At 48.8% G+C, this 26671-nt stretch overlaps 1 protein-coding gene across 6 annotated transcripts in view; it reads left to right on the top strand.

The window, feature by feature from the left end:
* Positions 1-26671, top strand: part of tn (tripartite motif containing protein thin) — a 116670-nt gene extending 89999 nt beyond the window's left edge. For 3 of the 6 annotated variants that reach the window (XM_089543894.1, XM_089543893.1, XM_089543892.1), the window contains exons 2-6: positions 4801-6890; positions 13037-14441; positions 21362-21643; positions 22618-23060; positions 26458-26671. In XM_089543894.1, the coding sequence (XP_089400020.1) occupies positions 4939-6890; positions 13037-14441; positions 21362-21643; positions 22618-23049 (4071 nt within the window). In that variant the 5' untranslated portion in view covers positions 4801-4938 and the 3' untranslated portion in view covers positions 23050-23060; positions 26458-26671. Of the gene's footprint in view, positions 1-4800; positions 6891-13036; positions 14442-17467; positions 20634-21361; positions 21644-22617; positions 23061-26457 lie in introns of those variants that run through there. The other 3 variants (XM_089543895.1, XM_089543896.1, XM_089543897.1) reach the window with 3 other exon arrangements.

Here is a 26671-nt window from a genome sequence, read left to right as displayed (position 1 = left end):
TAGCTGAAGCTGCCTTTTCGATGGTATAGAGAGGTCATGGAAGGAAAAATAGATTTGTCATCCTTAGGTACGTATAACTGAAACCGTAGGGTGCCAGCGTATCGCTCTTTCTCAGTAGTTGCGTATGGGGAGGCAAGCAATACACGCTAAAACTGTTGAACATAAAAAAGAAAACCTTTCATTTCGTTATTAATTATTGCTAAATAAATATATGTACGCCGCTTACAGGGTCCAGGAAGAAAGACAGGTAATCTGAAAGCTTAAATATAATTTCTTAGTACCTACCTTCTGCGCATCCTGATACCACTTCAATTATCGCGTCGAGGTCATTTTGCTGATATGTTCATGCCAGTAGCTACAATTTCAAAAATTTATTTTCTTCTTTACCAGGACTATATATATAGGTGCCTTAAAACTCTGTTCTCCAACCGCTTTCAATCACTTCTCATTGTTCGCTCATTCTGTGGGGCTTGCTTATGTCGCCCCACAGAAAAGAAAATGCCACAAGGGGTCTGGTTTTATGTGAGGCAGATCAATAGAGCGTATTTGTGAACGTATCTTCAGAAAGTGCTAAAAGGTGAGAAACTCGCGAAAAATCACCGCACAATTGATGAGTGAGGATTTGCGTCCCCTGTGATGCACTGGCCCAACACATGTGGGCTCTAGCCTGGTAACAGTGCCTTAATTAAGGACAGGAGAAATCCTCAGGTATACGTAAGCTGCTACGTCAGCAGATGAGCTTTTGGACCCGTTTAACTCGCGAAAAAAGTTCGGCATTGTTCTGTTTAGACTGGTATTACCAGTGGTAGAAGTTTCAGATTTCTACCACTCAGCTTCAACCACTCGCATTCCTCTGAAAAAGCCGCTTTTCAAGAACGTGGGCTCGCAGACTTATCAAAAATCAGCGAAACTATGTGAGGACGATTAAGAACAGTGAGAGTAGACCAACACTGCGCTTAACAAATCTCAGTGGCTTTGTCGCCGCACACTTCAGGAATTCGCAGCGACGCTTTAGAGGCTTATGTTAACCAGTTTTTGTCTATTTGAATGATACGAATCCGTGGCGCAGCAGGTCCCGTCCCATAGCTATGTCACGCTGCTCCTTTGCTTCTAATTTGCGGTATATGACCATTCCATTCTTAGGGAATTTCTCGGTACTGTGGTGGAAAACTACCGGTATTGGAGTCACCATATAAGAGGCCGGATTCGAATGCTGTAATGATTTGTATCCGGGCTGCGACCATGCATTCGGCAAATATACTATAGCCCTTGCCTACCCTACCAAGAGACGCCGGACATCCATGCATCGTTCTAACGCATGAATAGCTTGGAGACTTTTGCCCGTAAGCTGGTGGCGACAGCCGTTGTCCATTCTCGGATGTAAACAAATTTTGCAGCGATGAACAACTACGTGGCAGGGATATTGTTCCTCGAAAAAATAGTGTCTCTGAAGCCCTAGAGGTTTGTTATCGGCAATACAGCCTTGCGGATGGAAGTGTTGCTTTTAGCTGTGGTCGATAACTTGACACACCACTGTGGCTGGATCATGATAACTGCCGATGTGAGCTGAGCGCCCCTTTGAAAAACCACGATTAGGAGCAAAGCTTCGTTGGGCAGACTCTAAATATGAACTTGGCTGGGTCTTTCTTCGGTGGTTGCTCTTAGGCTGAGATAAATGTAAGTTATGGTCACTGAAAGGATTTTTCGACTACGGAAGTATTCAGTTTTTCGCCGAAGCTTACACATACTCGCGGCTGTGAAGTTCGCCAAATATTTTTTCAGTTTCGATATCAGGCGTCATGAAACTTCTTGTCAGAGAGGTGACGGACGAAATGCTGCAGCAGAATGGTTGCTCGTTCCCGTGACGACAGGTGTTGTACAGTAGAGCTGAAAAAGCAATGACGTCAGAACGGAATCGGCACATTGCAAAGCGGAGTACTTGTGGCAGTCAGTACTATGATTCGTGCATACGCTTGAACAGAGTGCGGAATTAAATACTTGTTACTAAGCATTTTGATGACATTTTTCGCGTAGCTAGCGATGAATAGCAAGCCTAGAAAGCATTCCGGAGACCATTTACGTCACCCTTGCTGGGTATCTCAGAGGTATTATATTTAGAAAAAAAAAGAGAGAGAGGCAAATAATAGGCCCTTAGCGCAGGTAAATATCAGAATTAACCCCCTGTGCCCGCCTCGCTCTGACCTATCGGCGCGTGTAATCGCTGCTGGCACCGAGATGAGCAATTAAAATACTGGGTCGGGCACTGAGCCGTTCCCGTCCCGTCAACGTCGAAAAGGCACCCAGCTTTGAGGCTCGTCTGTCCTGTCCTTTTTTGCTTCTTCTCCAGTCCAATAAAATGTCGACTCAGAGCAGAAAATTAACAAGAACAAAAAGAAAAAAGAAATAAAGGTGTAAAGGTGAGAGAAAGAAAAAGCCAAAAAGCCTGGCATCCCGGGAGTGCGCAGCGCAGCAGCTTGCCTCACTTCCGCCTAAAAAAAGAAGCTGCCTCACGAGAATGAGTGCGGCAGCCGGTCGGCCAGGCACGCGCTCTGGTCCCGTGCGATGGGAGCCACCTTTGAAATAGACTGAATGACGCACCTTGTGAAGCCAGGCCCGGGGTGCCCGGGATGGGGGAGTGTCGCTGGGATGGAGACAGCGCAGCTGAGGAGTAGAGAAAGCACAGCTTGCTTCGCCATTGCTGCGCATATGTGCGCGCCTCTAGCGGCAGGCTGGCGTCACCGGCGCACCGGTGATTTCATCTTATGCGCGCCGTTCTCGTCGTCATGAGCAAAGCAGGGAACGAAGAACGCTGACAGCACTTTGCGCTAGAAAAAAAAGAACCGCCAGAACACTTCGGATTGAAAATTTGTGTGCGTGCGTGCGTGCGTGTGTGTGTGTGTGCGTGTGTGTGTGTGTGTGCGTGCGTGCGTGCGTGCGTGTGTGTGTGTGTGTGTGTGTGTGTGTGTGTGTGTGTGTGTGTGTGTGTGTGTGTGTGGTGCGTACGTGCGTGCGTGTGCGTGTGTGTGTGTGTGTGTGTGCGTGCGCGCGCGCGGCCGCAAGAAAAAAATAGAAAAAAAAACAAAGAAAGCTCTGGTTGTCCGCATGCAGCGATTCATTTGGACCGCTCAGTATGTTTGCGGCGAGATTTGCAGCACCTGATCTTGATGTTTGCTTCAAGCTGGCGTTCGCTCAATTCCGGCGGCACATGTAGGGCTTCCAGGTTCCGTGTCGTTTCCAAGGTGACGTACGTACCACTCATACAGGCGTACTAGTCACAAGCAATGCCTTTCTCGTACTCTTATATGCTTTAGCTTCAAGTTTTTGCCGGCGGTAATATTGCGAGATTCCATACCGTCGACTCAGAGCCCTTTGCTGCGAGCAACGCTCTTGCTTTCTCAGGTTCCTTCGTTCGCCAAACAAATGCTGCATTCATTAGACTGGCAACTCTCACAAACTGCTGGCTGCTCGTTCAACCCAAATAGGGCAGATTACTTTCTCACGATACAGTTAGAAAAGTCCGAGAAATAAAACTGTCAAAAATGCGAAGAACCTACAAAAAGTAAAAATACCATCGCAGCTGAAGATAATCCGCGTCACATTTCATTTGAACGTCAGTAAAAGGTTGGGCTCAATGCTATTCCTCCGAACGAGAAATGGTGTTCACCCTTGGAGCCGAAAGTGTGCGCTGCAACTTTTCTGCTTACTCGGCCACAATCTTGATTTTCTTTTTGCGGTTTTTTTTTATGTGCTTGGCGTGTCAGTACGCTCCAATGCTGGCACATCACATGGTAAAGAGCAATACAGGATGACAAATATGAAACATGAAAAAAAATACAGAAATATGTTGTGAATAAGTCACCAGCATGTTTCTTGCTAGTGCGAGAGGTTGCCGTGACCGTATAAATTACACAGGCGTGGCAGGCATACACGAAGTAACAGTCTACTGCAGTTGACAAGTGCAGAAACATTCGCGTATTCTTGTGGTCATTTCATTATAAGGACAATACCTAGATCAGAACTGATGGTTCTGGCAAGTATTTATATTTCAAATTGGCAAAGAAACTCAGGCCAGTGCTGGAGGTTGCGCCGAGATTTGTTGAAAACTAGCGTCTCTCCGAGTAGTTCTGCAGCGCAGTCTGAAGTTGATATAATACCCTTTATAAATCAGACTGAGCGCGGTGCATACCATTATTTTTTTTTAAGAAACTTCAGACGCCTAATTTTTTTCTCTTGCAACTAGTCACCATTGCTTGCACGGTTTACCTATGCTTTCTCACCATCTCTTCTACTGTTCTGTTTTCAGTCGTAGATTTAATAAAATCTCTCAGTTAATTTTACGCTTATTATTCTCACGGAACATTAGCTAGGCTACGCTGCAGTCGTCTCGCCCCTAGATTAGCATACAGTTAATGTACTAACTGTATATCATGTCCCTGTTATCATGATTCGCAGGTGCCGACTACCGCGAGAAAGCGATACCACCGTATGGAAGAACTAGGTTTAAAATTGTTCTGCCGTGAATCTCAGCGCCAAAGTTTATTCGTTTATTTTTCAAAGCACTATCAATTGGCGCAAAAAAATACAGTCTATGAAAGTCAGTAGACGTTCCCTTTACGGGAGAATGTCATGTGGTTTGGATCTAAACAAATTGTTGTTTTCCATGTATACCTCATGGGCATGAATCACCGTAAAAGTCAGCAGTGGCGAATATGTGTTAAGCTCCGTGCCTTCGCCTGGATATTTCCAGGCATTGTTATTGGCGACGTGATTTTTAAGAGAAAGTGCCTCTTCTCTTTCCAGATGCTGACCTCACCGCGTCGCCTTGGCTGCAGTAGCCAATATGACCTCAGGTTCCACTCAAGCCAGAGCAACGAACGACAAAGCTTGAACCGAAACCTCTAAATACCGATTCGACCTGCGTACCATACCGTTGTCACCATGACTTCAGCGTGGAGCCAGCTAGACCAGCTGCTCACGTGCGCCATCTGTCTGGACCGATACCGGAATCCGAAGCTGCTACCATGCCAGCACTCGTTCTGCGCCGACCCTTGCCTGGAAGGACTGCAGGATTACGCGCGGCGGCAAATAAAATGTCCCGAGTGCCGAGCCGAGCACCGGATCCCCTACAATGGCGTCCAAACGTTCCCCACCAACGTGACGCTGATGCGGTTCCTCGAGCTGCACCGCGACATCACGGGGGAGGAGCCGGAGCCGCCGCCTTCTTCCATGGAACGTTGTCACGTGTGCAGCGAAAAGAGCTACGTGACCCGCTGTTCCCACTGCGAGAAGAAGATCTGCGAGACTTGCAAGGAGGCGCACCTGGACATCATGCGAAGGGAGATCAGCCGCATCTGCAACCAGGTCCGCAGGTGCCTCAACCGGCTGAATGATCATCTCGCGCAGAACAGCAAGAACCAGGACAAGCTCTCTCATAATTGTGCGCTCGTAAAAGAAGAGCTCGATGACCTCATAAACCGCTACGTAAAGGACCTGCAATTAGTGCACAGCAAACTGAAGAATGAGATAGACGTGTACCTACAGCAGGAGCTCAAGCAGCTTTCGGCGCTTTCCGAGGACGTCGAAACGGAAGTGAACAACATCACGTCCAACTGTGACGTCGTGGAAAAGTACGTCAACGAGGATACGGAATGGACCGACTCGGAGCTCGTGGAATACAAGGAGATCTTCTCGAAGACTCTTGAGTTTCTTAGGAACTTTGATCCGGACACGTCCGATTTTACCAGAAGGGTGAAGCTGCAGATTCACACTGACCCTGACGCACTGCATCGCACATTGGCCAACCTCGGAGAGCTCAAGTTCAATAACCCGGTCACACATTCGTCTTCGAATCTTAACATCCCTCAACTAAACCTCGGATCTCCCGCAGGCGGCACGGCCAACGCGCTGATGCGCAGTCAGAGTGACCACCGCCTCGCTGTACAGTTCCAGAAAAAGCAAGATGCTACGCGGTCTATGCTGGACATTGGTCAGCGATATGGCGGCCATCTCAGTGACTCAGACCGAGATGGCAGCTTCGAAGGCCCTTCCATGTACACTAGAAACCGCGGTAGGGACACTAGCGAAAATTCTATTCTCCGTAGGTACGGACCGGACCGTGGCAGGGACAGCGAGAATGCCGACAGCCGACTCTCGAACCGCTACGGAAGTCGGTTTGAGGACCGCTCCTGGCGTGAAGAGGGAACGGGAGGACACCACGCTTTCAGATCTCGTTATGCTCGCGAACTCATGGACGATGATTCCGAAGGGCTCAGCAGCCTCACGCGGAACGTCCGATTTGAGGAACCGCCGCCACCTCGGGAAAAGGTGTTCGACACCGACGACGCCACTCGTGGCCCGCTCAGTGGCGTAGTGAAACTCAGCGACTCGGCAAAATTTATGGAGCGCCTTCATGAGAACCAGATCAAGCAGAAACAAAAGCAGGCTGAGAAAGAAAGACTTGAGAACGAGCCACCTCCTCCGGCGGCTCCCGTGCCACCTCCGAGGAGGCCACCGTCGCGGCAACTGAGCGAAGATGAGGTCGAGAAGCAGAAGAAGGCGGCCAATCAGGCCGCAGCGTCTACGTCGTCGTCCGCCGCGTCGCCTACTCCACCCCTGGACTCGAGACCGTCGCAGGTTCGGCGACTCGCGTCCAAGGACGAAGTCTCGTCGCGGGCTACCCCTCCGGACTCTCCGCGGACGCCGTCCACGCCTCGCCAAGGTTCCATCGAGAGCACGCCGGTACAGTCCAGGAGGAGCTCTACAGCGTCCGAAGACACGACGACCGCAACCTCTACCAGCGACTCCTTGCGGTCGCGGCAACGCCGCACCATCGAGGAGGAGCCACAGCGGCGGGAACTGTCCTCGGCGCCCAAGCCTTCGACACCTGCCAGGTTAGTGTCTTCTCCACCTCGTGGCCTGAGCTCGGCGGCCGCGGAGCAGGGCGGCGCTGAGGACGAAGCGCTGCCGGTGTCGCGTCCCCTCTCGCGCCACTGCCCGTACCGGCGATCGTGCACGGACTACGTGGCGCGGAGGCGCGACAAGTCGCCGCCCGCAGTGGTGACTCGTCGCTGCTTCGACGACCTGAGCTGGATGCCTCGCGCTAATCGCAGTGACGACCCGGCACCCTCGCGGTGGACGAACCTGCACAGGCCGGAATACTACCGCTACCGGACGACTCGATTTGGCTCGAGCGCCGGCCTCGAAGATCGAAGCCCAAGCTGGCGCTCGGCGCTGGTGGCCGACCCAAGTAGGCCTGCCTGCGCTTCCCAGTTGGCATGAGCGAGCAGCCTTGGCAGATGCTAACCCGAGAGGTGCCGGGCCGTGGCCTCAGGGAGAGTGAAACGGAGTCCGCCCTCGCGAGAGCCGCCGCCGCCGCTCACATGTCGCGCAGCCCCCTCAGCCGCGGCTACGGGCCGGTTTTTTTTTTCTTTTGCTTTTGTCAATTGGTAGGCAGAGAGGTAGTGGGGAGTAACGCTTTTGGTCCAGCGTTTCGCGAGAAACATATCTGATGATGAAGTCGCTTTGCGCGCCGGGAAAGAAATGACATGTTATGAAGCTGCATGACGGAAGCCAACGGTCAGCGAAACCAAGGAGCATAGGGGATGCTTTTCTTTTTTTAATTTGTGGTATTCATCAACGGGAGGTTAACAAGGTGATTACTCTTAAAGATAATTGATTAGAAACCAGAAGGTAATAATAACGCTCCAGCACCTTTATACGGATTCACCTGCCGTCAAAAGAGGTAAGGACAGAAATAATCAAAATTAACTTGGACTTATCAGGTGCTTGTGTAGCAAGTATGAATTTTGCTTAATATTAGCACTTGGTTATTGTAACAATGAAGTAAACAGAATAGAAAAAAACAATCCAAGTAGTTCAGGCGATGAGAAAAATTTGCACTGCTTTAAACACAAACGCATATTTTGCTGTCGGATGCAACTAAGTTGATGCGTTATTTTCATAACATAGTAGCCGTACGTCTACGTCATTTATGACTGGGTAGCATCATGACAGGAAAGATATTTGTTGGTTTCATTGCTTGTAGCTGAATGGTCGCCTAAATGAGAATACGTAGAATACGTTTTATGCTCTGGGGGGACAGTGCAACCTTAACTTCTCTTTCACTTGAGTACTGTGAGGCTTCGTCATTTTTTTTTTGTTTCGACGAACACTTTAGGCAATGCTCGGAACGTCGCACGGGGATTCGGACCGCCGACGTGTGCGATACTGCAAATTCCTGAGGCTTTTTAAGAGTCAACAACTTTCGTGAATGCTCTTACAAGACGCGCTGATTAGACAGACAAGGCACACAAAGTGCCCAATTCAGATTTGGGATTGCTTGACGTAGATGGGGTCATTTATTCTTATGGTGACCCCTGCAAGTACATTTTTGTCTAAGTTATTTATTTATGTAAAAATAAACCGCACGAATGACGAGAAGTTATTTATCTAGTACAATAACGGCCTCATTGCAGACTATGGCAGCATCGTAGTACTTGACGATTGGCATAGTATGACTTAACAAACTTGCTGTCCACCCGCGTATGGTCCAAAGAAACCTAAGGACAGCAATGGCAGAAGTAATTTAAGTAACCAAACGCACGCAAAAATTCCAAAATAATTAAGATACTAAAGTAATCTCGTACGAGCATGATGCGTCGCGGAGTTATAAAAGGTTGTGTCGTCATTAGCCTTCACTAAACAGCCCAGACAAGGCGACATAAACACAAAGACAGGGCCCTGACTCTGGTACAAGCCTGTCTGTGTGCTTCTTATGGTGCTCGTTTTTCCTTCGATGTTTCACCCAAGTGTGCATTTTAGTCATTGGCCTCTTTGTAAGCGCCCTTTCAAACAGCGTAGAACGCCGCCATTAACTGCGCCTCAATTGACAGTCTCTCGCCCCGATCAAGTTGTTATTCCATGTGAATTTTCCTCGCTAAGCGACCGTTTGCGGCGTCTAAAGACAGGAAATTATAATTTATCCGCTTTTTGCGAGTGTTCTGAAAATTTCAAGTTAGAGTGCTCTTTTGACTTCTTAGTACTGAGAACTGAGGAAACCATGCTATAAGCTATTATTGTCGGCATCATATTTAGAAATTTCTTTCAAGCCTTCTGCGCACCTGCAAGTTGAAGTCGAGACCTTTTTGCAATAGTCCGTCAGCGCCAAGTCGGCTCAAACTTAAAGTCGGCGCAATCTTTTATATCCTCCACGTGTCAAAAATGACCATACCGTCTTTGCGAAAAGTACCTGGGTAAGTAGGCTTGTTTCTTAGCAGTGAAGTGCAGCACTTATGGCAGCTAGAAGAGTGCGGTGAGGGGCTAGTTGGTACGACACTATGAGAACAAAGAATAACTGCGGAAAAAGACGAGACAAGAGAAAAGAACCACACGGGACAAACGCACGTTTGTCCCGTGTGGTTCTTTTCTCTTGTCTCGTCCATTTTTCCCAGTTATTCTTTGTTCTCACTTATGGCACCCCTTAAGCTATAAATCTGTATAAGGTAAGGGGACCCTCAAACCCACCTTTGCAGACATTTTGGAACTTAGGGATGGCGTAAGCACTCAACTGTTTTGCTGAGAAGCAAACCCCTTTGCCTGCTCAATTTTTGGCAAAGACAGTCTGCTAAGCCAACAACGAATGTTTTGGCAACTTGCGTAGCGGCTCTTGTACGTCTCGCCGTATGCTGCCGGCGACATATCAACTAGCGGCCCGTGATCTTACTGAAAGCCTGTAATGACGGCAAACCGAAGCTCTATCTTCTACCGAACGGCGTCTGCTGCAAAATACGGAAAACAGCAACAGGTATTCTCTGTCAAGTGGACCAAAATCATTGGTTGCAGTCATGTATACACATCTACTTAGTGCGGTGGTATTAAACGCTGTCGCCATTCAGTCTGCACAGGGTGAAGTCGACGTGTTTTATTCTAAACACCTGTAAACACCGCGGATTCTGTAGAGGAATGCTGACGTCATAGCAGTTTATGGCCTGTAAGGTTGATGACCGCGTATAGACCGGCTGCTGTTGTCTTTTTTTTTTGTTTCTGTCACGCACAAGCCCCCGTCAGGCACAAAACGTATTCTACGTGAAATCGAACGCCGATATTGGCTTCATTTGTCGGTTTTCGATAGCTGAGCCCCCGATTAGTGAACTGCGATTTGGTAAGCGCCTCGTTCTGCTTGTGCCGCAGCGGCAACTCGGCGACGGGCCTTCTCTTCGTCCTGCCATCGCTGTCGGCGGAGACAAAGAGAATGTAAGGCACACCCAACCGTCCACGGAGCCCGCAACGTTCAAGACTGTCTGCGCAACCGGTAGAAGCACCCAGCACAGGGACACTGCTCAAGAGAGTAATAAAGGCGAACATAGTTATTTTTTAGACAAAAGCCTTACGGCACGTGTTTCTGACTCCGCCACATGCACGGTTCACAAACCACCGCAACACACGTGTTGTCAGCGAGCCCTCTCACAACCCACGAATACACGATAGAGCTCATCTGGCCTAGAGCGCGATGCCGTCGTCGCCGTGTACCGCGGCGGCCGGCTGCGCTCGGCGCTTACTGCAAGTTCTACATGCATAGAGACAGTGAAAACCATCGCTCTTAGCTGGAGCCCTGCGGAACATTCTCGATGTGGGAAGCGAAGCTATGTCAGCTACACGCTTCGTGATGAGAAATAGCGCAGCTGTTAGCTGGACACATTTCAAGAGAGGACCCTGCGAAGAAGACGCCGACGGAATGTCTTTGGTGGTCTTTCCGTTTTTTTAGATGGAAGGTAAACTTCGGGCTCCACGGCGACACTGGAAGTCTTCGTCAACTGGTGCTACAGTATTCTTTTAGGAATGCGAGAAGCGCCTCCCGCAGAAAGGTTAGAGGCCCTTCGTGGAAGACCTTTTGGCTTTTCTCTTGTCCAGTAACTCGCCACTCGAGTAACTAATCTGCCTATCACAATAACCACCCCATCACCAAAATGAGTGTGCCGTGCGAACCCCTGTGCTGCCTAGCGAGACCACCGCAGGACGTTTTGTTTGCTCGAGTAGACAACGACTGCTTTTTGCTGCTTGCGCCACGAGCCTGCTAGTGAATTCGTTCTGCTCTCGGCACGCAACCGTTCAAACGCTAGTCTGGACACTTTCTACAAAAGACCACCTTTCTTCAAAACGAACTTTTCCGTACTTACGTGCCTAGGAAAAAGTAAAAGTAGACGTCATAACTCCGCGCATAGCTGCAGAACACCGAATGAGACATGCTCCGTGATTTCTTCCACCATATAGCTTTCTCTTGTAGAAAGCCGTGGCTAAGGTCTTGAAGGTTTGCGGTTGTTTCACCTAACTATTTGCGTGAAAACGTTCTAGGCAGATGGTTACGCTTTGCTTCTCGAGTCTCCGTTCTTTTACTTTTCTGTTTTGTTTCTTTTTTTGCGACTAGGCTATTGTTTACAATTTCTAAGGTGTAAAGTCGGAATAAGAAACGCGTATGTTTATTTAGGTTCCTAGAGCTTATTATGTTGTAGAAGAAATCTGCGCCTGTACATTATTCCCTTATTTCTATATTTCTTCGTTGGCCTTTCTTTCATTGATAGCTATTGCCTGTGACGTCCGAGATGACAACTAGGAAGCGACGTTAACAACCGGCAGAAGCATCGCAGTATGAGTTGAGCAGTCGTAAAGAATCCAGAGAATTATTGGAGGAATGAAAAGTTACGAATCAGTTCTCTTTGGCTAAACTCCGTCACAATCGGTTTCCCGTTGTTCCCAGAGCCGTGAATACGTAGTTCGCTTCAGTCCCTTTCGTGCAATAAGGACAGCAGAGAAAACGTCGGTGTAAGAAAGAAAGAAAAAATGGTTCTAAACAACATTTTCCCGCTTCGCTTATGCCAGGGGAAGTTAGCCTCTTTCCTTCTTGACATCTCTACACCAGTGGTTACGTCAATGATACCAGACTCGTAAACCTCGTCCATGCACCCGTCAATACACGCCCACGAATTAAAACTAGTTTATGACCGGTCGGGCTTTCTCAGTGCGTTGGCCAATCACAGTTGTCAGTTAGGCAACAGCGAACGCGGATGTCCTGAATGACTAGTTCGTCCTGTGCTATGGCTAATCACCATAGTCGTCGTACCCGCCGCGAGCCCGTTTGTGGGGAGCTTCACGAATCCTGTCATTAAAGTTTTTTATTTCTTTTTTTTGGTGGGGGGAGGGGGTTCTACCGGCAGCTTAAGTACATATCAGCATGATGAGGATTTACAGGAAAGTAGATGAAAGCGGCAAGAGGCACAAGAGCGCGGCTTGCGTATTGTTTCCGGTGCTAAGTTCTGCGAGGAACGTCAGGCGAATGACACCACTAACGCGGCTGTTTCACTCTCCTGCGGCCCCTGGCGCGCATGCGCATGACTGGCATGTCTCCACGCGCTCCCAGCCCCAGCTTTGGAAAGACAACGGACACGCAGTCAAGAGCGAGTCGCCCGTCCTTCGCGTCATGTACTGCCTTCACTACACGAGACTAATAAACTATTTGCAAACCCAGAATGTGTGAACAATTAATCAGCATGGCATGATCTGCGCAGTTGGTAGTTGACAACTTATGCATAATGAATGCGGAAAGTTGCACCTTCGCTTAAAGCCACTTGGCAGATCTATTCACGGTATTCGTGGGATTGTGGTATGGTGTCTAGAAGTTGGTAAATAAATATTCGACTCTGAGTCCTCACGATGCACATGTTTTGATTTCTGGAGCTGTGCTTATAAGTTCCTTCATGCAAGAAGTGTTAGTGTAGCGGTATGATATATTTTTTCGGAAGGTAGCAAATATGATCTAAGTGTAACTCGTTTGCCTCAGGTCGCAATCGATTCTTATGAAACTGCAAATAAATCAGCTAGCGTTGAAATAGACTTATAAAATCATACTGCAAGCAGTAGCGTACTCTTCTTGAAGGTGCACCTTCTCTGCATGCACAACGTCAGGAGCTTAGCTGCTTGTTCTTCATTACGCGGACGGTTCAAGTGGCGTATAGTTTAAGCCGGTTATGCTTTCCCTTCGCAGGTCCACACGCGCGCCGCTGGCCAAGGCCGTATCTCTAGACCACGACGATCGCCGCCGACCGACGGATGACAAGAAGAAGGACGAGATGACCAGGGCGGGCTCATTGGGCGGCCCGTCTCCCGCCGCCCACCAGTCGTCGTTCTTCAGCCGCCTGAGGCCACAGCAGGCGCAGATAGGCGAAGAGGAGGACACCGAGTCCGAGGCGTCCACCGAGGAAGAGGAGACCTCGGACGAGGAGGAGGACGAAGAGGAAGACGAAGAGGACGAGGAGGAGGAAGAGACGGCCCAGCCCGAAAGGCCCAAGACACCAACCCGCAAGACGTCCGCGACGCAGGCTCCCAAGAAGGAAGAAGAGATGACCTCGTCCGTGTCGGCGCTCCTCAACAGAAGCGCTCAGGCACGGCGGGGCAGCCAAGACGTGCGCTCCTCGACGCCCACGTCGGGCCGGCATTCGCAGTACGCCAGGGACAAGGAGGAAGAGAGTGCAAGCAGCCGCTTTCGGTCATGGAGGGACACGCCTTCGTCGTCGGTTGATGACCCCACCGCGGTGTCTTCTCGGTACGGCACCTCCTTTCTTGCTAGCCGGAGGCGCACCGTCGAGGAAGAACCACGGGATGAAAACAGCGGCGCTGGAAGTCGGCTGCTCAGCCGAAGCAGGAGTTCAGCGCTCATGGACCAGCAAGACCCGAGGACGGAGCGGCGCAAAAGCCAACAGGAGAACGCCGCAGCGATGGCGAGGTCAACTGCAACTTCCAGCCCGACGTCTTCATCGGCGGCAGCGCTGCGTAGGAGCCGCTTGACGCGGAGCAAAAGCTCCAACGAGATGCTGCCTGGAGAAGGCGACAGCGGTGACGAGGGCGCCCTGCCATCGCCATCGTACAGGAGTCGCTACAGCCAGCCGGAAAGCGGCCCCTCCAGCAGTAGCGCCCTGTCCCGTTCCAAAAGCAGCCACGCTGTCAAGGACACCTCTCCGGACGCGGGCGACTACGGGAGTTCTACCACGGGTCCCGGGAGCTCTTCCAGCTGGGCCCAGTACCTGCGCAACAAGTACGGTTCTCGGGGAGGCAGCGGGCCCGGCTCCTCTTCGGGGGGTTACGGGCCCAAGAGCGTGTCCAGGTCCCGGAGTTCGCACGCGGTCTACAACCGCAGCGGCAGCGACGACAACAGCTCCGAGGACGAGGATGTTCCAGCCAGGGGCCGCGGCTTGGACGGCAACGCGTCGCGCCATGATGGACAGTACGGAGGCTACGGCTTCCCGCGCAGCATGTATCTTCAAAAGCGCCGTATGCAGCTCAAGATTGGCACGCGCGGAACTGAGCCCGGCTGCTTCACGTGGCCAAGGGGTGTCGCTGTCGGACCGGACAACTCGATCGTGGTTGCCGACAGCAGCAACCATCGGGTCCAGGTGAGCCCTGAACTCGGCATTTTATTTTGAACTGCTTGAGCAGTTGCCCATCTTTAGCACCCTGCAGTTTCACGGGGACTATAGGGTCTGTCACCATCGATTTCAAGTAAGGTGCATCACTGCGCTGATTGCACAAATGTTACGGGATGCGTGGTATGTGCTTCTACTGTAAACAATATCCTGCAAAAGTATACGTTGCTGGCGACAGTACACCGTTTTTGTGCCCTCGTTTTTTACGTTATTCTCATCCTTCACTGCGCCGAGTGGCAACTTCCAGCGCTAGCGGTGCTCTAGTATCATTAACAATGCAAAGCTAACCCGATAAATATGGAAACAAGTTGAAACAGAACTTTTATACTATCTACAGCAAATAATTACGCTCTCAATAGGTTGTGTTATATGAGTGGAGATATTTTTCAGAGGCTACTACTTCTTCTCAGAAGGAAAGAAAGTATAAAATCAGCAACGGTACCTTACATGTACGTTCAGCAGTTTTTAATTGCCATTAGTTGTGGCTTGGCAGCGTTTCTGGCGTTCGAGTAGAAAAAGGTTCTTGAAAATTTCAGTTACACTCATTGGAACGGACAAGGGGCAACGCTTAGTGCAGACAATTTTTTATTTGCCATATTTTTGCCATAATGAGAACCATGCGGGTGCTACAAAGCACTGTGCAGAAATGCTGGATGATTTCTTTCAGAACATTTGAGCCATCCTATCTTTTTAGTGTCACTCCTGTGCTATTCCAAAGTGCAGCGACTGATGGAAGTCTCTGGATGGGCTGTTCAAGGTAAAGCCGACAGTGCTTGACTTTGCTTCAAAGGCTTGCTATAAGAAACTTATTCGAGCTGTTCTGAGGGCTGCATTCGTGCTCCCACTATTTATTTATCACCAGCATGGTCGCGAAAAGTTTCGTCTGTGTCGTACGGAAGGCCTCTAGTACATCATGTGAATTAAGGCACCCAAATCGAATCATAATGCTCTGACGACAGGCTATCGACGCCTTGTGCTTAGTTTAACATTCTGATTACTTATAACTAAAGTAATGTAATGAAACTTGGTATTTTGTTCTGTTCGTGCCCTAGTTGTTAAACGCCGTTTCTTGTACATCGCACACAGCAAAGACAAGCATGTTTTCCGTACTCCTAATGGAAGCCCGTAGTCGAGTGAAAAACGTGCAGATGAACTTTACAAAAATATTGCTCTTGTTTCCCACTCAGCTTTCGTAACGTCACCAAATAAAGAAAAACAAAAACGGCTACCATACTTCGCTCGCGCAACGAAACTGCATCGGTCAAACAACTCTATGACTGCACCAGTGAATTGCTGGTCCCATGGGTCGAAAAAGTAAAGCGTTCCCTGTCGCCATGTTCTTTCTGCGTGAAGGCGATGGCGAAAGCAAAATATTAATATGCCGCAACCGAGACGAGATGAAGTTAACTGAATTAACCTTGGCAGAAGACATATGGCTTAGACATTTGCTTCTTTCGAGGTGTGAATAGATTTAGTAATTGTTTAGGGCTGTCAGAGATGATTATGTAAATTTCATGAACATAGTTGTAACCTTATGCTGACTCTTTTTTTTTCTGCAACTATTATGCAGTTTTATCAGTCTAAGAGACTGCATCACGGAACTTGCGCAACTGCAGTGTAAAATGACGCAACAGATTAAAACGAAATGAGGAAGGAACGCTAGAGGTCGCACGGTCGTGCCGCATTCTACAAACTTTACGCTGCAAGAAGTTTCGCGGCCATTTTACTTTTGATTTACACTTTCAAAAATGAAATCGAATTAAACGGCTGCAGACTTTTCCTAGAGAAAAATTGCCCGGCGATCATCGCAAAGCGTACCCTGGGTGCTTAATTACCGGAATAAACGTGGCCCAACCCAAAATGCTAATTTATCGCCGTGCTGTATTTGATGGTTCTCAGGATAAAAATACAATAACTGAGATAACCACCTATCTTCAAGCTGAGCCTATCGGGAGTGCTGGTCTCATCCGGGTGTTAAAGAGGTCCAGAAGCTTGCTCATACTCTGGCCGTGTTACCAAGAAGCTGCCTGCCACAATCTGAAGTAGACGTACTAGACCTCGCCTGTACCGCATACCTGACTGTCTGACCAGTCTGTACTTACGGTCATCCCAATTCTTCCGATCGTTGTTGTCAGAAGGTGTTTAGTGGGTGCTCCTAACGCCTCTGCCCAACATGTGCTTATAAAGTGTTGCTAACTACATTTGATGCGACTAGGTTTTAGCAGCGTTTGTCGTCGTCACCACCACGAAAGTACGCCAAAAACTTGCGCTTAATAAAGTGATTATAACAGTTATTTAATCCAATATTTCAACATCGCACGTAATCAATGCAACTCAATACAAATGTTCTATAACGTAAGAGCAAAGTTCAGAATACTGCAACTTAAGTAGTCATTATCCCGGCTGCTCCGTTATCGTAAAAGCGTAGACGGATTGGGGGCATGGGTTGATATCGGCTTCCTCTGATTTCAGATGCGTTTGGTTTATTTGGCCCATGCATGACGCGGTCGAATTTGCGCTTTCTTATCTTAAGGAAAATGATACAAGCCCTAGGATTGACTTCTCCCTACTATTGAAACCTCTGACCTTTCGAACCAGTTTGGTTTGATTAAAAAGCCTGGGAAGTAACCTGAACAAAGTGGTCTATCAACTACCTCGCATAAGCATTGATAGTCATGTCGAAGCAACGTCAACGAACCCCAGCTTCTCCATCATGTCTCCGCGTGCCCCGCTCCTTCTCGCACCGGTATTATACAAGAGCCCACATCTAGTTTTGTACGGTAAAAAAAAATACCAAGGTTGCCTGCACGGAACTAAGCTCCCTATTTTCAGAGTTAAGACAGGCACTCAATCCCCGCTGCACCCTGGGCCTAACCCGCACATATAGATGATTACCAAGCGACGGACACCCGCATTCACAGAAGTAGACGCTTGAATAGCCAGCTTTCCCACACGAGATCCCAACCCTGACGGCAGCGTCATTTTGCAAATTTCAGAGTCACCACCGGCACACTTGAAGCGGGCTGCATCGGGTGCGGCCGAGTCCCCCCCTCTCCCCTGAAGCGCTGGCAGCGATCAGCTTAACACCCGGACTTGGCCCCCGCCTACCCCATAACAGAGCGGGCCGACCGCCGCCCTGTGTGACCACGGCGCCTGCTGGCTTGAGCGCGCACCCGCCATACGTTTGTGTGTGTGTGTGTCTGTGTGCCTGTGTGAGAGACCCCCTACAGTGTGATCGGACCTGATGCTCACAGCAACGCTACCGGCCTCGACAGCTGTGTTCCCGCCCCACGCTGCCACTCGCTAGAACGCCACTAAATCTGGCGAGGTACTCTCGTCGAGTATCTCGACTATCTGCGACCAAAGCTAAGCCGCAAACACGCACGCAGAGAAGAAAAGAAGTGGCTTAGGTAAACAGCGGAAATTAGGTTTAGTTCTTTGTATCTAAAGACATTCTGAAGCTTGTCTTCCTGTTGTCAAGTAGGTAAAGTTTCAGGCGGTAATGCGTTCTAGGAGCTCGGAGTGAACCCACTCTAGATCTGAAAAGAGAACTTCCTCCTAGCTTGGGAAGCTGAGAATGGGCTTCCGGTTTCTTGCTTTAAGGCGCACGCTGTGAAGAAAATTAAGAACAAAGAGGGAAAGATGCTGTCGAATTCCCCTAATGTTGTCGAAGGAGGGAAGTGCCTTCGAACGCATAATAGGTAAAAATGAGTTGTTTTCGCCGGAACGCTTCCGTGTTGCAGGCTTCCTAGGGTTCTAAACTGAACATCGAAGTCCTTCTTCACCTCAGAGCTGGCCTCTAAGGTGATAATCGAAACTACGTCTTCGATTTCGCTATCCCAATCTTTTTTTTCTTTTTTATACTTGTGCAATAAACGAACGTGAAGAACTGATGCTTTGCGCTCTGACATTTCTGGTTTCATAACTGCCCTTTTCTTGCTGCAAAAATGTAATCGTGGCGTGCCCACTACTGTTCTGTTACACAACTGCATGCAACTTATTTTTCTATTTTTTTTTGTTGTTCCTGTTGGTGCCACTAATGCTCGCTCATTAACGGCTGCATAATAGCGCAATCTCGAAAGGCTAATGGGCATACGTTGAAATGGCTGTGTTGTGTATAACAAAGGAAAACTTAAACATTGCTGCTTCTTTTGGGCTAAACTCAACTGCCACGTCAACGCCAACAGCTCGGCCTGACGAATAAATTTGTTATACTATTCGTGTATTGCTTTATAGGCTCCGACTGATTCTGCCAGAGCATTTTTTGGTATTTGTTTGTTTCTTTGTGGTCTCATCTAGAAGATTATATACACCAATGTTTTTATGCGCTGAGTATATGACCGTCATCAGTGTGGATCGCATCTGTTTCTGCCTTATGCAAACTGTTGTTGGAAGCCTATGCGTATATTCTAGTTAACATCGGGTAGTGGGCTCAGTTTTATGAGAAGCGTATGTCTTTGCCATGACTGTGGCATTACAGCATGGACTATAAACTGAATACTCGGGCAGCCGACACAGCGACGCATCGATAAACCACGTCCTTATGTCTATCATATCATGTCTATCGTATCATCTGAGAAGCTGTTACAGCAAAGTGAGAATCAACTATTGACGAAATTATTGACTCAATTTTCTTCCTGAGACTTTTATTTGTTTGCTTCATTTCTGTATTCAAGAAGCGTACTTACCACAAGCAGAGAACATCTATTACTCACCAACTAAAACTCAGGTTCCAGTCTTGTCACCATGACCTTACTATAAGAAAAACGAAGACACTAATTGCAGAAACGCTCGCGGTTACTTTTCTTGAACACATAGTAACAAATGAAAAGGCGAATTTCCAGCCTCAGCGTTTGTATAGATATGCCCAAAATAGGGTCCGAGAGTTCTCGGAAGTGACGGAAAATCACTAGAGCAGACGAATACGAAGAGACACCCAAGTTTCTCGTCACAAAGCTCTACTTTTTCGATATAGCTCTGTCCTGCACTCGGTGGAGAGGCAACTGCTGCGGTAATCTCTTCTTTCTTTCCCCTGAGACAGCGTACCACAAGGGTACCGTGAAAACCATTCATTACGTGTTCGTTTCCTTTTTCTTTTTTTGAGCAACGCAAGTACCACGCCTGAGAACAGATGCATGGTTTTGTCCATGGTATTTAGTGGCGGTATCTCGGGTGCACCTATTGTGCCCTTATAGCATGAAACGGAGTTGAAAAACACGAATCGGGTAACACAAGCAGATGCAAGAGTAAAAAGTAATTGTGTCTTAGCCTTGTGTTATACAACAATGTGCTGTCCTTCATCGATTAATGTTCCCCAGCCCATTCGCAATAGATGCCATGGGAAAACCTATGAGTACGTCTTTCTACGATGTTGGCAATCCAGCGGCCGTAGGTCACTCCGGCACCTCACAAAAAGTCTGCTTAGGAGCTAAAACTAAGATCAGCCCATAGAACTTACTGCGTAAAAGGGAATCTTTCATCAATGCAGGCTCGAGAGGCCGCCATATATTCCGCGCGCTTCGGTTCGTTTTGTAGGTAAGCGCTATGGTAGTTGTAGCTAAGCGCATTTTCCATTACTTTTGCAGAAAAAAAGAAAACTATGTGCCTCATATAGAAAGGAACATATTTTTTTTTTACCAATCTTTTTGGTTCGTTTACAAATAAGCAGCAAATTCTTCAAAAGTGCTTGGGAAAGGAGCGGGTGCTGGCAAAAGGCGGCCGCAAAGAGAAATGGAATACCTGAGTCGTTCCAACGGTACCTAGGCGTCGAAATATTACCATCTCAAATTTTAAAGAAATGATGTAATAAAACAACAAGAAAGAAATGAACCAATTCTTGAAATTCAGGGCTTCAACAGCTGGAACTCTGAGTCATGGGGAAAAACTTGCGTGCGCTTCAGTATGCACAAAAAAGGTCTGGCAAGTCTGGCTGTGCATCGCTAAGGCTTCTGTGCATTTTGCCTCTTTCACCTTACTTCATTGAAATGTTGCTTGGGTAAGCTACTCGACACTTCCAACTCAAGACTGCAGAGAAACTTTTCTCCTAGCATGTCCACATTTTATCCTCGGCCTTCGACATTCTGCGAAGTTTCCGCATCACTCGTGGAAAGAAAAGTTTTCTAGCAGCAAGCATTAAAGAAGGGAGGTAAGTAAAAAAAACAACGTATTAAGACAAGAGTCCGGTCTAGCTGCTGACTTGTTTCGCCCATTCACATTTCCACATATAATAGCTCGAATACGTAACAGAAACTCAAGCCCTTGATGTCCGTGCTATATTTTGCCAGTTTTATAACTCCCTCTTCACTGTAGAGCTAATATATTATTTCACACTTTTGGTGACTTAGTGAGGATTCACATCTACTTCTTTAGACACGAAATTTTAAGAATATAAGAAATTTGTGCTGCATTTGAACAGCCTTTTACGTACATTCTGCATTGTTTAAATGACTTCCCGTGATGTGTAAAATATGCTTTCGAATTCATAGTCTCCTTACTGATAACAATGTTTCACGTTATATTCTTACTTACAGTCAAAATTTCGTCTATTAAAATAAAATGGAACAGACAGGCCCATCGCATTCTGTGTTGGAGCAAGCGAAAATCGTGAGGCCTGTGGAACAAAGAAATGGCCTATCATTTTCCAGTATTTTCCTTGGGCGTTTAAGCCGACATAACACATGCGACAGCATGCTGGCTTTAAATTTATTGCTGTTCTTTTTTAAGACGTACCTCGTCACCGGCTTCGTTAGGAACGACCATGGTCAGATCGGACGTGTGGGCACCTGCAGAGGCTGCGGCGAGACGAAAACCGGAGGATAAAAAAAAAAGGACGAGCGTTTCTTGTTTTTCCTTCCTTGCGCCGGTGTCTCCAGCGTGCGTGCGTGTCGCAGGTATTCGACGCATCCGGCCGGTTCCAGCACGAGTTCGGCACTTACGGCAGCTCGGAGGGCGAGTTCGACTGCCTGGCCGGCGTGGCGGTGAACCGCATCGGCCAGTTCATCGTGTCGGACCGCTACAACCACCGGGTGCAGATTTTCGACCCGTCCGGCCGCTTCCTTAGGGCCTTCGGCTGCGAGGGCCGTGTAGACGCGCGCTTCAACTACCCCTGGGGCATCACCACCGACTCGCTGGGATTCATCTACGTCTGCGACAAGGAGAACCACAGGGTCCAAGTGAGTGCTCTGACCCTCGTCTACGTCTTCAACCACACACGGCGTGGGGAACAGTTTCTGTGTTTTGCCGCCTATCGTGTAGGCGCAGCATTGTGCTATGTGTTCCAGCGATGCATTGATTCATCTCGTATTTCCTGAACGAGGGGATAGCAGAAACTTGCAAAAAACAATTGCGGCAGGTTCAGGCACGTGACACATTTTGGTGGCTTTTCCTAACTTGGAAGCTGTCCTACCTTATTCGGGCTCCAAGGTCAAGGTTAGCGTGACTTAAGGCTTGCCTACAGAAAAGGCAACACTCTTCCTGCAAGGTCGTGCTTTCTATCAATCCTACTGCTGTGTTACTTATCGATGAAGCGGCGTCGCCGGAAGGAGGACGAGCGAACGTAGCGACAGTCGTGTCGACACCGCGAGCGCACAATAGGGGCTACGCGTCTACTTTTGCATCTCGAAGCTTTTGTCGTGCCATCAGATGAACTACCAACTAGCCCGCTCTTCCACCCTTGTAGGACGCGAGTGGGTCACCTAGATCACGTGATCATGCGCCGTCATCACAACCTGCCCCCTGTATTGTGACAAGCTTCGCGCCGTGGCAGGTGAAAGTTAATGGTTTGTCGCGAGAGGTTCCTGGTAAGAGCAGCCTGGATCGGTGGAGCAACAAGTCCCAGTGGTGGCAGCAGCTGCCATCGCAGGGCAGTGGCGCATCGCTTAACGGCAACTCACACATCACAAATGCCGCTAGCAAAAAAATATGAGCGCTGGTCTCAGTACCAACGTGCAATGTATAATTCGTGACTGCTTCTTAGGTGCTTGATTCCAGTAGAGGTCGCCTTGTGGGCGAAGCTGAGTTGCGTGTCGCTTCCAGGCATCTTAGAGGAAACCTTCCCGAGATGTTGTCGTCCTCGTCGCAGCGGTGCGAGCTGTTGGACTACCACTCTTATTCCCAACGTGGTAACAGCGGCTGTGCCGGTTCGCAGGTGTTCCAGTCAGACGGCACGTTCGTGGGCAAGTTCGGCTCCCTCGGTTCGAGACCGGGACACCTGGAGCACCCGCACTACGTGGCCGTGTCCAACACGAACCGCGTGATCGTGAGCGACTCCAACAACCACCGCATCCAGATATTCGACGTGAACGGGCGCAGCCTCTCCACCTTCGGCTCCGAAGGCTCGGAAGAAGGCCAGTTCAAGTTCCCGCGCGGCGTGGCCGTCGACGACCAGGGCTACATCATGGTGGGCGACTCGGGCAACAACCGCATCCAGATCTTCCAGCCAGACGGCTCCTTCCTGCGCGCCTTCGGCCAGTGGGGCTCCGGCGACGGCGAGTTCAAGGGCCTCGAAGGGATCGCCGTCATGCCCAGCGGGAACATCGTCGTTTGCGACCGCGAGAACCACCGCATACAGGTCTTCTGAGCGAAATGAAGGTGCGTACTCTCAGCATGCCTCTCCCTCTCCGAGCTTTCCGGCTCTCTTTGTTCCGGCGTTAATTGTCAGTGCTGTAGAGTCGTGACGCGACGAAACATGTTAAACGCGCTAACAACCAAAGACCAATTACGAGCTAGACAGCAGGAACCGTTTGTCATTTGTAGTTAGTACTAGTCTGCTGGCGCTGGTAACACGTTTCCTCGTGTCATGATTCTGCAACACTCACAGCATCACCACCGGAGAGCAAGAAAGCTTAAATTAATAGCTAAAGGCAATGCACGCACCACGAACAACCAAATGACAACAAACTAAACACTCCAAGTGGTCGCAAAGTCTTGTTTACCCTTGTCTGTTAGCGCTCGTACCATGCCTCTCCGTGTTAAAAGCACTAAAGGGGCCAGCCGCCTGCAATATCTCATGACACTGTGGAACCGTACGCTATTTGGTACAAAGTGTTTGCGAACTGAGGAGCATAACGGAGCATAACCTTTCCAACACTCTAAAGAGTCTAGTGCATGGTATCCGTGGCAGGAGGCATAAAAGAGTACCTAGAGACTTTCTTTCTCGGACGCAATATATGAAGTACTGCGCAGCAGTTATAGAACTTTGATTTACTTTTTTCTGTCTAAAATCAATAGGCGGATTATTAAAGAGGTATGGTGGAGACGTACTGAGGATAACCCGCATGCGTAATAACTGCGCAATAAACTGCTGCGCATGCGTAATAATCAAGATGTGACATGTATCTGCAGCTGCGCATGAGAGGCCATACATAAGCGTTAGCCACCTCTCCGCTGCACTGAAATTATACTCCGTGTTCGGTTGTCGTTTACGGTTGCTTGTATCTCTTTATTGTTATCGCTGGCGCACTCGGCTAGCACGCTTCAGCTCATTCCAGTATGAACTCTGGTCTTTGGCCAGCCAGCCGGCTAAGTGAAACTTGGAATTTTTTCTCACAAGTATTACCCCCAACTTGTGCTCGAGGAAATCTGCGAAGGAAAGTAGTCATTTTTGCTAGCGTTCAATGAACACACGAGACAAAGAACACAGGACAGACGCTAGTCTTCAACTGCCGTTAATTCGAAAAACAACCAATATAATACATCTCAAAAAGGCTGATACTCACATACTGGCTAGACAAGCATCGTTTGTCCTGTGTATTTGTGTTCTTTGTCCTGTGTGTTCACTAAGCGATAGCAAATATGATTTCAAACGCTTTCCAACTAGCGCAAGTTTCCTTCTTAAGAAGGAAAGTAGATTCAGGTGTAAAAGCTACCTTCACCAAAACCCACCAGAGCGCCAGCACTGTTCGTGTTTAGAGTAATAGAGATAATTTTGCTTTTCTCTTCCATCGGCTAGCAAATTCTAAATAGGTTAGTTATTAGATCAGGTGGGCGGGCCCTGCCCTGGTGCGAAGGCCTGCTGTGAGATAGTTTTGTGGGAATTTCAGCGGTAATATCAGTGCGAAAGCAGCATTCCAGGCGTACCAACTCTTAGCAAGAATCTTTTCTTTTCCCCCAAACTAACCCGAGCTTACCCGAGTAAGTTCGGGTAAGTTCGGAGGAGCGTCGCGATAGCCGTAGCCAATGGAAGGGCGTCTCACGTCACCATGTGGCGTCATCCCAACCTGCCCTGGCAGGTGGCAGTTAAATTAATGATTAGTTGCGAGAGGCTGCTCGAGGAGCGCAACATGGCTTCCATAATCCCTACTGATGGCTGCGATAAAAAAAAGCCCCCTGCCAGTGCTGAGGCGCATCGCTTAACTGCTAGGCCATCCCGCTGGTAGTGGGATGAATAGTCGCCGCGATCAATGAATGTTAAGCAGAGAATGACCAATTCTGCATATATGGGCATTAACCGACTAAAGCTCTTAAGGCGGAGCTTAAGTGACCCCTGCTTTCGCGCGCCTACTCCATTTAACTACGCTAAACCCCTAGCAATTTTTTTTCTATTTATAAAATATCAACCGGGCTAGCAGTGCTGATGCAACAACTTTTAGCGCTCCGGGCTTTGTGACAGCCATTGCGAATACAAGAAGAGAGAATGACAATAAAAACCGGAGCTTCGCCTATGTTGAAAAATGTTCGCACTCGCCTTAGCCGTCTGAGCGAAGGGAACAAGGACAGCGTCATTAAGAACTGTAGACACTGCATGTATGTAGGATGTAAACAGTGTCCAGAGTCAGGGAAAGAATATTCGCTTACAACGGTCCCACACGGCGAAATAAGCGCACACGCATCGGCAATCAATGCCCAGACGCTTCTGAGGACTAAAGTCGCGCAGCTACACCGTAGCCATGTCGTTAAAGGCATTGTAAACAAGCTATTTGTTCTAGTTAAACGAACGAGCGAGCACACGACGGTTTTCAGAGCCCAATCGATGATATCGATTATTTAACAGATGACCGAGTTGTAGCAGCCTGATTTTATGTGTGTTTTTACTGAAACGAGAAGACAACGACACTGTACGGGTGCAGAAATAAACTCGACACAACTACAGTGCGTATGGCTCTGCACTTCTGCTTCCATAAAAAAAAACGAGTAGGAAGAGACAATTCTTTCTGTATCCGTCGCCGTCTCTGCCAATACGGGTTTCAGTGGTATGCTTTCAGCATCAGCAGATGCTTCAGCATATCGTAGTTTTGACTGAACTTTGCTGAAAGAATTTTTTCTTTACTTTGAATGCAGACGTATACGTACCGCGGAGGCAAGTTCCAAGTTCCGACCAAGTTCCGACCCATGCCACTTTGCGCGGGGGCAGCACCTGACAAAACACTTCTGGTGTCGAGACCAACGCAGTGGGCCCGTTTCGACACCCTAAGTGCTTTGTCAGGTGGCGCCTCTTCGCAGGGTGGCACGGGTCGGAACTTGGAGGGGGGATGTGTTACTTTTGCCCCGATAGTACATACGGCCAGTTTTTTTAACAGTATCGTGCACCATCCACCCGCCGGCTTATCAGCGCCTTATCACTGCACAGAAGGCTGAAACTGCAAGGATTTTCATTATCAAACGCAGCCCCATCACATTAGCGAACAGATAGTGGGCTACTTGAAGATTCACATGTTTGTGACGTCCCGTGACGTCACGGGACGTCACTACACGACGCGTCGCGTGACTGCTTCCAACAACGCGATCTTACAGACGAGCCTTTAACATTAACCTTGTCCTGTGACCAGTGTTTCTCTGTCCGTCGTCTTCTACGCGCTGTGTCAATTCCAGTGTAGATACCGAATAGTAAGCTCAACTTCGCATTCTTTTACAAAGAAAACAAACAAACAGTACAGATCACACGAATTATAAAATGACTGTACGCGAAGCCTGACTTCGGTTCTAACATAACATCCCGAGTGAATCGAGCCTTCAACCGATCGCCGTCTCTCTTCTCTGTCACAAACAGATCGGAAGACGGATCTGCGCGCAGACGCATCGCTGCGCAATCGTCGCACGCGGGGCGACGACGCTGGGCTCTCGGCGTCAGACCGGACCTGGTTCCGGAAGGAAGAGACCGGAAGGAGAACCGCCGCGCAAGGAGAAAATACGGAGCTCGCGGGACGTGTCTCGCTCGGCTCCACATCCTGCTGGAGTATTAGTTTTGCCCCCCCCCCCCCCCC

Source organism: Amblyomma mixtum, chromosome 5 (genome assembly GCF_055824585.1).
Source record: "Amblyomma mixtum isolate Tamu chromosome 5, ASM5582458v1, whole genome shotgun sequence".
Lineage (NCBI taxonomy): Eukaryota > Metazoa > Arthropoda > Arachnida > Ixodida > Ixodidae > Amblyomma > Amblyomma mixtum.
This window is presented reverse-complemented; position numbering and strand designations above follow the sequence as displayed.